The 13,541-nt window shown below is 48.8% G+C and overlaps 1 protein-coding gene across 1 annotated transcript; it reads left to right on the forward strand.

The window, feature by feature from the left end:
* Positions 1-12,719: 12,719 nt before the first annotated feature.
* On the forward strand, positions 12,720-13,398 carry N7532_000092 (LURP-one-related/scramblase family protein; the record flags this gene model as incomplete). The annotated part of the gene is made up of 2 exons (XM_056612596.1): positions 12,720-13,050; positions 13,124-13,398. 2 exons carry the CDS (start codon positions 12,720-12,722, stop codon positions 13,396-13,398), a joined length of 606 nt encoding a protein of 201 aa, XP_056479820.1.
* Between the last annotated feature and the right edge of the window lie 143 nt (positions 13,399-13,541).

Below are 13,541 nucleotides of genomic sequence, written 5' to 3' on the forward strand. Positions count from 1 at the left end.
TCACACAAATGGAAGGTCCCGTAGACGCCTGCTGCAGCGTCGTATTTGTTTTCTTCCCACGCGTCTCTCTCCTCTCCCACTTCTTTCCCTCTACTCATAATCAATCTCCTCACGACTTCAAGTCTTCAAGTCGATTTCTCGACTGTCTTGATGAGCTGAGGGGAACACCTTCACTGCAACGTCGACCAGACACCCTCATTCCGTGTCTGTGTCTCCTTTGTCCACTGACTTCTGCTAATTCGCACTTCTACCACTCTGTCCTCCATCTTCACAGCACACACTTACATCTCCCCTCCCTCGCTCGTCGCCCACCCTTTTTCTTCTTCATGCTGCACCACGCCCCTCTTGCCCTTCCCTCTTCAATCTCACTCCCCATCATCTGTCTTTCCTTCCTCACCTCCCCTCATCTCCCCAAACATTCCTTTTTCCCCCTTCATCTCTCTCCCATCCTCTGCTCACGGTCTTTTTCTTCTACAATCTCTCCTTTCCCCTCTACACTCACTTCACAAGCTGACGGCAACCCCCACACGGACTGTAAGTCCATCATAATAACCCTCCTCTGCGTCCCTTACTCCCCTGCCTTCACCTCCCATTCCCCATCCCACATCTTCCCATCCACCACTCTCGTCCTCATCCTCATCCTCCACCAACACCATCCACCCCATCCTCCATCCCGAAAATCACCATCCTTCGTTGGTTAATTTTGCATCTGCATATACTGCTACATACTGATATGCATGTCCTCAAACAGTCTTGCGCCATATCTGTTTGTCACTTACAATACAAGCTTCAGATAATGGTAAGTATCACAACTCGAACAGTAATCCCCAACCTGACATCCCTTTGTCACTGACACCTCCTTCCTGTGGCTTCATAGTCATGGTGTCATTTTCACGGGGACACCATATTTAAAAGCAGTGCCCATCTGTGATGGCCGACGTCAGCTCGACTCGTCAAGCTCCTCCCATCGGGCCTATGTCTAGGCCGTCGAAATGCCACCAACATCTTGCATTCAGACCTATGCGTTGGCAATAGCCACAGCAAACGATGTTTGAAGGTCGATCGGACTATCCGTATTGTTCATGGCTGCAGTAGCCCGGCCAGATAGGTTGCCCGGCTGTATCGACGTTCTTACATCGCAGTCCTTGGCCCACTAGTGCCATCTTTTCATTACAAGCATTGATTGCTTCCCGTACAAAGTAAGTATCCCTACTCCTATTCCTGCATTTGGAAGTTCGTCGTTATCCCTACCCTGCATGTTATTTTCTATTACCTGCCCATGGTTCCAAAGTATGGCGGATCCAATGCACCGAGGGTCTGAGCCCAAGGCTTGTTCCATGTCTTCCGCTCTAATAGAACCGTGCTATGTCAAAGTCAACACCACGTCTTTCGCAACCGCCGACATCTTCTGATTGGAGAACCGCTCTCTTGTCTTTCAAACTGTTAATTAAAGATGTGGAAGCTGATTTGTCGTCGAACAATCTTCACATCAGCTTCCCATCGATTGACAGGTTATATTGGCTCGGTCCGAGGAGGATTTCGAATACATTGAGGTGAATTATGGCATATCCCCGAAAGCCCGATTTTCACAATTCGCTTTTCATTTTGTCACATCTCTTGACATTCGGTCAACATCCATTGCTGACACTTGATGTTCTATTCTCAGTACCCTGTTTCGCACTTGCGGGGCAAAGCCTACCTCTGAATCGGGAATACCGGTCCTCCTGCCTCTCAATTGGTCTGGAATACTATGGAGGCTAATCAGCCTCTTTATCTATGTTCACATCAGTTCCCACGGGATTGACGAGGGGACATGGCTCAACGAGAGGGGCGTATGAGAGGTCTGAGGTGATTTACATTGACCATCCAAACCACCAGTGTCAAAGAAACACCAAAACGATACCGTCTTGTGAGCGTCAGGACTCCATCCAGTCCGCTTCCAATTCTAACACACATCCGATCTAACCCTCATACTCTTCGACCATGTCATGCTCTGCAAACCTGACAGAGAAAAAAAGATTTCTCAAACGCACGGCTCTCCTCGACGCAGCCACTCCATGTTGTTACTCCGTGGACCGTGCGAATATTGAAACCATCCTATGTCTGTCACTCTCCCAAGGGGCTGTTTATGGAACCCCACCTCCGATCCGGGAGCTGTTTCTCTTGTCTTCTACCTCTTTTTTGTGCCAATTGACCAGTCTCTGAATGATCATCGCATCATTTTTCATGGGTTTGATAAGTGAAACTGGCCAGGGCGCGAGGGGGAAGTGACATTACCAATGCTTATGGGACATTCCTTTCCATAAGACTTCTATCATGACTGTCTCGTATGCCGAGATCGTGATATTTTTCTATGATTGAAAATGTGAGTCCCTGACACCTTTCTTTTGCCGTCATTACTAACATGTCATTCTCCGGCTCTTACAGATCCTCTTTGGCCGCATCCAGGGACTCAGCCGTCTCCACGCACTTTTGAAGTCACCCAGGTGACATTAATCACACATCCACGGACGCGAGGAAACTGCAAGATCGAAACACATCATTTGTCCTCTCACCCTTGTTTGACTTGGTGCTTACAGATTCTCCTGGCTCTACGCTGCAGGGGCTGATCAGTCTAAAAGGGCTATATACAGCAGACACTTTCACATCAGACTCTGCGGTGATTGGCCGGGGCTGCTGGCTCAGATTGAATGTGCGAAATGGACTTGATGGGACATTCCAACATTCACCTCCTAAGACGTGGTGAGCCAGAGCATCGGTTCCTCCGTCATTTGTTTTCGAGTCTGTGTGATGCTTTCGACATGCGAGAAACACTCTAGAAGCTTGGATATGCTACCCAACCGCACGCCAAGTCGAGGAATAGCTGATGTCCACAGCTTTACCTTTCCAACTACGTGCGAATATCGGGACCATCCCCTGTCTGACGTTGAATTGTACATTGGCAACTCTTCCCACTCCACTAAGTATAGTCGCGACAAGGGGTTATGGGACATCTATCGAACAAGTTCCACAATCTCTTCTTTCTTAAAAAAAGGGGGAAAAAAGGAAAGAAAGAAGGAAAGAAAGTAGAAGAAAAACAGGAAAAACAGGGGGAAAAAAAAACCCCACAACAACATTTCCTCCAGTGGTTCTTTCACTTCTCGGCGAAGCAAGCCATCATTGTCGAAAAACGGGTCAAATCTCCAAGTCAGAGTCTCGCGCTACTGAAAAGGTGGAGACAAGGTGAGGATCATACCTTGATCTCTGTAATCGGGGCGCAGATCAACACCATCTTTTCGTCTTCAACACCCTCTCTCATTTTCCGTTGCCTGGGACATACTTCCGTTCTCGACCGCGAGCTGAGGGATCGATCTGTCTTTGGACACCTTTACATCGCTCCCTCAGTGGCCCGCCACGGGAGATCTAGATCCAAGTCACGAGGGGTGCATGGACAAGATGGGACATCCCTCCTCGGTCCATTCTACTGAACGGCTCAAGTTTCTACTAATGTACTACCATGTTGCAACGATACAGTTTCAATTAAGTGAGTCCCCTCCAATCTGGTTGTTTGCACTACTAGCACTCCTCAAATGACGGACAATCCTTCAGTGTTTTCTTCTCTGATCCAACTACGATTTCGATATCTCACAACCGTATGCACTCGCGCTGCTTTCAGGGAGACGGCTCTCGCAATGCCTTCATTCCGTTTAAAGCGCGTACATCGAAATCATCACACCTAACGAGACACACACTGCAAAATACATCGTCTGTTATCTGCAGTCCGATCGGAACCTGTCGCGCTCCATGGTCCAGATCGAATGTGCCCGAAAGGCCGTGATGGAACATTCCACAAATCCCTTTCAAGCATCGATATTTTGATACTAACACGGCATTCTTACTCTTCATTCATGCAATCTCGACAATGTAAGTTATCTACCCCATTTCTATTCACTGCTAACATGTTTCACTATCCAGGTGAGTACCCAGTCACGCAACTGCCATCTACGCATACTTCCCCAACCACCTACATCACCTCATCGCGCATCGCGCAGGCTCAGGAAATATCAATGCCTGCAGACTTTGGCCTTGCGCGTAGAAAGAAACCGTCCCCTATCCCGTCTGATTTGTCTCTGCCAGTAGGTGACTGATCAAAATGAATCATGACCTTGCAACCACATCAGCCATCAGTCAGACTATAGGGCAAGCAGAGTATAGTTACACTGACAGACGAGGAGAATAAAGGTGACGGGACACTGTTTTGCTTTTACTGTGAGTCAGGAAATGCCAATGTACTGACTCAAAACTTTGCAGGTCACTACTACAGCCCTAGCCTGGACCTGCCAGGTTTAATGGCCTGGACCAAACTTCCCCGGAAAGCCATGATAGTACATTGATACTACAACCGTCTTCATGTTACACGCAAACTCAGCGAGGTAGGTCACCGGCCCCCAGATCATTTTCAGTCACCGCGAACATATTTTCTCTCCATACAGGTACGTACCCGTTCTCAAACCCATAACCTCAACACATCTTCAAACACCCAAATCACCCATCGCGCTTTATTTAGATTCAGGAATACCCATGCCTGAAGTCTAGTGCTTCGCGCGTAAATTGAAAACCGCCCCTGTGCCTCCAGGCGTCGCTTGCCTCTGCCCGTCGGTGACTGATCAAATTTCCTTACCAGCCCGACCACATCAGTCACCAGTCAGATCCATAGGGCAAGCAGAGTATAGTGCCTTAGACAGGCAATGGGAAAGGGGACGGGACATCCCTGCAACTGAAAATTTTTCTGGGACTTTTTGCCGGCGTCTTTCCTGCTTTTTGTCCTTTCATGGAACGGATCTAGCGTCGATTATCTGCCAGTTTCACTTGTTTCGTGTGCTTTTACTCAGTTCTGGTACTAACGGAGTTCATTTTCCAGATATCTTCCTGCTTTTCTGGCCGGGTTCGCATTTCTGAATTTCTGAATTGTCCCTCTTCTTCCAACAAGTTCATTTGAGTATCATACTGCATCCCGATGCCATGAGACTAGCTTTGACAGCTATCCTTCTGCCATTCGCCCCTGTGAGCCATCTCTGTTCTATTCCGAGAACTCTGAACGAATGCGAATTACACACTGTCATCTGGTGGCTACGACCAACATTCAGCGAAAGCGCGCATGGTCAGTAGGGCTGCCCATCAAGTCTTGATGGGTTTTGTGTCCCCATCCTGGCTGACCGTCATCGACCTGATCTTCGCTGCTTTCCCATTCTCTGTTCTCATCGCTTTCCCTTCCTGGTGGAGGTCCATCCACTATCCCAATCTCTGGGTATGTTACTCAGTCGCCTGGCAAAGGGAAGATAAGGTGAGGATCATACCTTCATCTCCAGTAGCCGGGCGGAAACCGAAATCCATCCCCATGTCTAGCGCCTTCCCCTCCCCCTTTTCGTTGCCTGGGACACGCTTTCTCTTTCGGATTAGAGCTGAAGAGGTCGATCTGTCTCAGGACGCTATCATGTCGATCTCTCAGTCATCCATCCGGGACCGACTGTTAGCCCGGGTTAACAGGGGCGCGCAATGGCTAAGATGGGACATGCCCCAATACACACTGCGTTTGGTACTTCCGTGCGAAAAGCTTCTTCACAGCTGTTTTTGGGCTTGCAATCAATTTTTGAAAATGAGAGCCTTTAGCTGCCTCAGTGAAAATGGGCCCTGTGTTCTCTCTCACAAAAGCTATGTTCACCCATGATAGTGAAGGCCTCAAACACACCAAGATTGCACAGTCAATCCGCCTCTCGTCAGGGGATCAGGCGAGGCTCATACCTGTGTCTCTCAATCCAGGGGCGAAGATCAAATTCCATTCTCATGTCGAGCGCCCTCCAGCCCTTTCGTTGCCCGGGACATCCTTTCGTTCTTGGCCGGGAGCTGAATGGGCCGATTTGTCTTCGGACCCTCCTACATCGGTCCCTCCGGGGGCCCGCCGCGGAAGTTGCTAGTCCTGGTCAACAAGGGTGTAAAAGTGAGATGACGAACAATCCCAAATTATGGCAGGATGAGGTACCTGTATACCAACGTCCTCGGATCCATTTTTGGGCTACGGGTTGAGGTTCGATAGTGGATTTGACCATCTCAATGCCAGCTGAGAATTGGTGCTATTCACAGTTGATGCACTAAGTTCGCTCTGTGAGACGGACAAGGCGTGCCTCCATCCTTGATCTCTGCAGACCAGGGCGAAGAAAAAAAACCATTGCTACGTCCCAAGCGCAAAATCCGGGTCGCCATTTGGCCTGGACATACGGCTCTTCTTTGTCTTTCACGCAGGATCTGATCTGTCCTTGGACAATCCTAACATCGGTTTCAAAGTGACTGGCTGGATGGAATAGTCTGGGTTGAAATGGGCGCTGGAGACTAGATGGGACATCCCGAGTCGAAGTGAGGGACTACTAACTCATCACAGATGTGTTTGCATAGGTCATGCAAGTCTTGACCAATGCAAATATACCAAGTTATTTGAGTCGGTGATTCTATACTGGCGAGCACTCGACTCATCACACAAAACAGAGGATACGTTACATCCAGGTATACGCTACATCCAGTTGCGCTTCTCTTCGGAAACAGGATAGGTCTCTTACTCCTATTTCCTTGCAAAGTACGAATATCAAAACCACCACCCCATCTCCAGCGCTGTCGGCCATGGGGCCTATTCGAATTCTCTGTTCGATTAAATGCCTATCACAGGTTTTGCACAGAACTGATCTATCTCCGGGTAAACTTCACATCAGTTCCACGCACTATGTGTTGGGATCGCGAGAATTGAATGTGGCACTGGGAGACTTTCATGGGACATCCCTGGCTCATTTTTGAGCTACCTTTTTACCAGGTCCAGGTATACTCGAGCCATACCTTGGAATTTATTGACTCTGTTGAATCTCTAAATGCTTATACACCCAGATGCACATTTATTACGAATTCAGTATATCCCACGCGTCGTGAAAAGGGGAGAAGACGATCTACATGTCTTGTCTCTTCAGATACCGGCGCAAGATCGAAACCATCACACATAATTGAAGTTCCCGTGATCCACCTGCGTTTTTCGCAGCTGATCCCCCGGTGTAGTTTTTATCCGGCTTACAACTTCAGGGATTTATCCTCTGCTCACATGAAGTCCTGTTGTGCCGGGTGGGGGGCTCCGGCTGCAGTCAAGCCCGTGATGAGGAACGATGGGACATTCCAACTCCTTTTACCAGTTTGCAAATTACCATCATGCCAGATTTAATATATCCCAGTCACATGGCTCGGATATGCCTCAAACCCATTTCCCGGTATAGCCGCGCCCCGGGCGGACAGCCGAACCGGCGTTCACGACACGTGCATTCGTGCACCGGAAGTTCAATACCATGATCGCACGCCCTGAGGCCAGAGACAAGCTCCATTCATGTCTTCAGACCAGAACAGACGTGCAAGATCGAAACCTTCGAGATCCAGGAGCCGATCTGACTGGAGTTCCAGTTTTCCATGGACCTATGGAGAACCTGCCAGGGGACGGGGTGGCAGGGACCGCTGTAGACCGGGGGGACTGTCCATGTGTTATTGAAGCTTCCTTGGGCGATGGGACATTAATGTTACTAATTCTCTACGCATAGCCACTCGGTTTGAAAAGCACTGCTTATCAGTAGCTGGATTGGACCAGTTCTGCAATTGCGCCAAAGTTTAGCCGCATTGTGTCGACACGACTACTCCTTAATTAACAGACCATTTCCTTTGCGAAATGCCGCACGTGGTGATTGTAAAGAGATGTTTTTGATCCGACTGTTCATGAAAACTGACCTTCTGCCTTGCTTTTGGCTAGAATAAACAAGAGAAATGTAAATATACTGGCAGAGAGGAAGGTGGCGGAACCTGAACATGATATCACCCCATGAAGATGTGCTGACTCGACTTTGGTTGCAGCTAGAATGTGCCATAAGTATGCGAGCTCCAGTCAAGACATATATGGAACTTAAATGCGCTCCGTTAAAGTGTATCCTTTAACGACGGTCTGGAAACGTTCTTTTGACAAAAATGCCACCGCAGTATCCAGCGTGGCTCCATGCCATTATCAATTCCCAGTCGACTTTTTTGTTTCTCCAACCACACCCTGCAACAAATGGAATAGCCTTTTTCCATCCTTGACGTAATTCCTGTGTTTCCATCATGTGTCCTCGGCTATGAGGTTTTTTGGCTTGGTGTATCTTGGGAGGCGAACGGACCCGCAGCTCCATGCAGGGCGTGCGCCGAGGTTTCGTGGCATGCTCCCGATCCATTTTCCCTTCTTGCTCACTCTCTTCTTCCGTATAGGCTGACTCTGATCTCTGTTCCTCCACGCTTCGGAGGGAGTTCTGCGGAGAGTCGTTAAATTTGAATGGCTGTTGAAGACATGAATAGTGATTCTCTCGTATGTTATTGTCTTCAAAAACCATTCGGGCTGTATCAACTTGACATAGGCCCCCCAAAAAGAGCACCTACTTCGCCAGAGATCTTCTTTTAAGTTGGTCCCATCTGCCCTTGAAGCGCTGGAGGCATTCTGGCTTCAATACATGTGTTGATCAGGTCGAGTCGTACTGAGACTAGAAAAACACAAGCCCCACCGGATTTCCAGATGATCAACAGAACCCAATATGCGGCGGAATGTTCTCTTATAGGAGATTGAAGCAGCATTCACTGGCATTGACTTGTTATTGCCAACGGCCAGAGATGTTACGGCTCTTGTGCAGACGATTCTTCTTCAGAAACAGTCAGTACACTCCTTCAACGCGAACACAACCGTTTCTCGTCTGTGTTTCGAGAATGCAGCGAACAGGGTTCCTGGGTGTTTGGATGTAGTGAGCTAATCAGAGTGCAGCTTGCCGAACGTTGTATTCGTAGCTATCTGGCTAACTAAGGAAGGAAGAAGGAAAGGAAGAAGGTGTGTGGAACAGAGAAGGTAAGGTGTAGCCCATCACCGCCCAGGTCCCGTGATTTTAAGTACTGGGTCTTGAGTGCTGTCCCACATCACAGGGCATGGGGGCAGCTGTGAAGATATAGCCAATAATCACGCTGTTCATCCCAAGTATGCCACATGGTCGTTGGCAAGACGCCTCTGAATTATTCGATCGCTGCTGCACCTGGCGGTCCACCTGAACAGTTCTTCTTCTGGTGGCATTGCTTTATTCAGGAAACTTGTAATTCGTGAGCAAGCTTCCAGTTTGCGACTTTCTCGCAGAGGGCTATCCAGTCGCCCCAGGGGGAGGGAAGAGGGGGACATCTTCCACCTTGATTTTTTTTGTTTTCGCTGTAGTCTGTCGTACCCCATCACTAACAAATAAATTCCTTGGGTACTCACTGAGTATTCCAACCTTGCTGCCTGATATACATTTGGGCGTCGCGCCGGGCCGGCAGCTTTGTACACCCCCGTATTTGTGCCTTCTTTCACATGACCGGGCTTGAGTGCCTCGTCCTTGTAACTTTGGACCGAACATGTCGCACTGAAACAACTCTCACGGTATGTGCTGATGTGGGATTCCATCACGTGAGGCAGAATGGTGACTCGAGTAGCTCGCTACACCATCTTCCGATTCCTCTGTCATGTTAAGTGAGTTTGTCCGAGTTTCGTCTGACGACGAGCTCCTTCTTTTATTTTGTTCGTCCTTCCTCTAGGCCGCTGGTATTTGGCACATTTTCCCACACGATGCGTAATTTCCTGCAAAGGCCAAGGATACCGAAGCTCCCTGAATTGGGCTTATCATAGATAAAACCGATTGTCTGTTAGAAGACTCCTCTTCTCGAGACGCAAGATTCCACCATCAGATGTAAAGCGTTTCGCTGACAGCAGATCAGGGCTTAGGATGTTTCTCCGTTGTCCGGTCATGATCATTTTGCGTTTTGGCCGCAACGACATAAGGTCAGTTGGCATTGTACTAGCCAATCATTATAACGTCTGCGCAAATATTGCGCCAATATTTGGCCTTTCTGGTCTTTTTTGGCCTTCGTCCCAGTGTCAAATCTCTCTCTTGTAGCTTTCGTGTCTCTTCTCTTTTCCGAGACTTTGAAAAACGGTGGCCGATTAGCAAGTAGACTGCTCTGTCAAAACGAGAACATCGCGAGCTCTTATAATCCTCGTGAAGGACGGTTGAATGTCCGTTCGATTTCATCATCCGTCCTCAAGGTCTACTCAAGAGACACAGCTTGCGACTATGCGCATCCTGGGAAGATACCTTCTCACCGAACGTGCGATGTCTCACATTCAGGGTGAATCGCTATCTCCCGCCCATTCAAGGCGTGACCATTTCTCGTGGCTTGGCCATCGCCCAACGAATGCTTGTTTGGATCTTATAACGACCTGGGTTAACTGTCGAAAAGACCGCAACCAACTTTTTATTTTCGTCGCCCTGTCCGCGCAGCATTGAAAAGCTGCGCGGCGGGCACTCCTTCAATTCAAAAAGATCCCATGAAAAGCACAGTAACGAGATTGTTCTGTAATCCTCCCGTCTACTTCTCAGTAACCCGGTCTTCAGGGAGACAGTATTCGGTTTGAGCTTGTATCCGCGCGTCTTGGATGAGTCAGTGAGTCCTCGGTTTCGGTCGCTATCTTCGGTGGGATTAGCGAGAGTTCTGCAGCAAGGCCGTCGTCGTCGGATGATTGTGGGTATCCGCATTATAGCTGTCGTATCTCCGACAACGTATAATTAATATGAATTGTCTGGCTGTTCAGGCGGGGTTGTTGTTAGTGAGATCCTGGATCATCGCAGGTGAACGGATATTGTATGTCTCAAACCTTCAGTCATAATCCGCGAGCGATGGACGGGAGTTGTCGCAGAGAGATGAGAGAGAGACTAGTCAGATCCGTGATGTTAGGTGACGATGAGAGCCGTGCCGCTGGAGAGCAAACGCAGGCTGGGTCGAACGAACTCGTATTGAAGTTTGAGGAAGGGATCGTCACTGTTGGTGAGATAGGTCTCGGACAGAGAAGAGGACAGCATTGAGGAATTTCATCACGCTTATGATCCAGTCTGGTGTCTGTGCGGTGTCGAATAGTGCATAACCATTATACAGCCTGTGCCATCGCCTGTGAACAGCCTCAAGACCAACTGAATGAAAGGTCATAGTAAGGAATGAACTACGCTCCACATGCTAAGAATTTGAGAGCTCACTACATACGCAGTATTTATAGTACCCTCTTTTCCAAGCTCGAGTTTACCCAGGGCATGATGAGAAAGTTTAGGTAACCCCACGAAGGGGATGCCAAAAAATATGCCTCACAGACCCCGAGGGTGCCTAAACAGGCGGCCGCTAGGGTGTGAAATGCGACTAGCATTCTGTGGTTAGCCGCCCTCAGGAACGCGGCCCGCTGAAGCCAGGTAAGTATGGAGGAGAAAGGAAAGAAAGGAAGAGGTCACGGTCACCGGGAAGACGATATTTATGCCCGTCCCCTGGGGCGGCGCTAGCTTGTTCGGGAAGGGGTGGCCGTTTGGCGGCTCACTTTCGGTGGCATGTGAATAGGTAACCTGAGACACCCTTTTGGAAAATTGCGATAAGCGGCCTTACCCCAAGCTATCATTGGGTTGTTCTCTTGATCCTTTTGTAGTTGGTCCAGGGCATGATGAAAGAAGCGGATGCCCCGCCAAAAATGCCCTGAAAGCAGCCATCTTCCACGATCCCCTGCAGCGCACGAGCGCTACTTTCGCTGTATCGCCTCGTTGTCTTATATATGTGCCAGGAAATTATACCCCAGTGTAGGCTCGCACCCCGAGAAACGAATACCAGGAATTTTGGGGTCGATCTCAGGATCTATACCCGCGTGGCTGTAAATCTAGTCTATTTCTGGAGATAGATAGCGTGGCTGGTCTTAACCGTGGATCCGAGTCTTGGCGGAAAGCCCACTCGGGCTCGACAAAGAATCCAGAAGGGCAACACCAACAAGTTGCGTTCTTTTTTTGTGGGATTTTCCATAGTTCATCAGGTGCAGATGAACAGACTATTCCAGTCGATTCCCTTATAATCGTGAAAATATTTTCTACGTTTTCTTGTGCAGCGTGTGTTGAGGTTCCAGGATAAGGCACCGAATTGATGCCTCATTCCCAACCTCTGTCGGCATGCCTGTCCAGGGAAACCGGAGGCACTGAGTTTGATATGCGCTTCAAGCGCTCTTGCCGCCATGATATTCTACATTCAGGGGATCTTCATGGAAGAGCACCGATCGAGACCGATTATGAGGGGTTTACTACTGTCAGGGGCTTGCCGTCCGTTCGGGGATAAATACCCCCAGAATCGCATGTAGACAGTTTGATACAGTCAAGTTCAAGTTCTGTCAATTCCATTGAGGTCGATTTGTCTAGCAGGCCCTTATTCAATATTCAGTGCTTCGTCGTAGCCCATCTCAACACTGTGGATCTAACCAAGATGGGTATCCCCAGTCGTTGGGCGGTATGATTATACACATTCGCATCTCGGCACACCAAGTGTAATATACACAACCCCACTCATTCAACAAGATTTTATTGGGACTCCGTTTTTTGATTTAGTTAATCTTCCCTTGGGAAATTTTACTTGCAAGACAATAAACATGAACTATGACGCCAATGACGCCAATGACGCCACGAGTCAACAGAAACATCACGTGATAGATCGACTCGCGATCAGCCGCACGTGACGCAGTGCCCCGCTATCTCGATCTCAAGTCGACTCTCAGCCTTGTAGAAGTGTTATCACTTCTCAACTTTGCAAACATTCAAGAAAAGAACACAATGGGAATTTTTGGACACCACGATCTGGCGCCCGTCGCCGAGCCGATTGCCATCAACCAACAATTCGTCTCCTCTGAGCCGCAGACACTAGTCCTGAAGGAAAAGGTTCTCTCCGTCACGGGCGACAGCTTCGAAATCAAGCTTGCAAATGGCCAGCCTCTTCTGAAGGTACACGGGGCATGGGTCTCCATTTCCGGACGCAAGAAGGTTGAGGATGCGCAGGGTAAACACCTGTTTGATATTGTCAAGGAGCATCTGCATATCCACACTACATATGCGCTTGAGGATCCTCATAAGAAGAAGATTTGTGAGGTTAAGAGTAGTCTGAAGCGTACGTATTTTCGGGGGCCTCTTGGGCTGGTGATTTACATACTTTTCTGTGTGTGCATTACTGATTGACCCAGTCCTCGGATCCAAGGCCACTGCCTCTTTCATTGATCATAACGGCAAGGCGGTAACTTTTACAATGAAGGGCGGCTGGTATGACCACAGTGCCGATATAGTTGATGATAAGAGCGGCGCGACAGTTGCTCGCATTGATCGGAAGCTGCTCAGTGGCCGTGACCTTGTCTTTGGTCAACAGACCTACGCTGTTATTGTCGCTCCTGGTGTCGATGCGGCACTGATTGCTGGCTTATGTATTTGCTTCGATGAGAAGAACAACGAAGAGAGTGGTTAGTAAGCTGTAATACGTACCGAGCAAAATATGACCGAAGGAGATACAAACCTTCTGGCGCGAAGCGTTTGTACTCCCCATGATATTGTCGATCACCCTCGTAGTATCGCGATACGAGATACAAGTTGCAGAATCTGAGAGTTTTC

Source organism: Penicillium argentinense (genome assembly GCF_028826775.1).
Source record: "Penicillium argentinense strain IBT 30761 chromosome Unknown utg000001l_segment0_segment0, whole genome shotgun sequence".
Lineage (NCBI taxonomy): Eukaryota > Fungi > Ascomycota > Eurotiomycetes > Eurotiales > Aspergillaceae > Penicillium > Penicillium argentinense.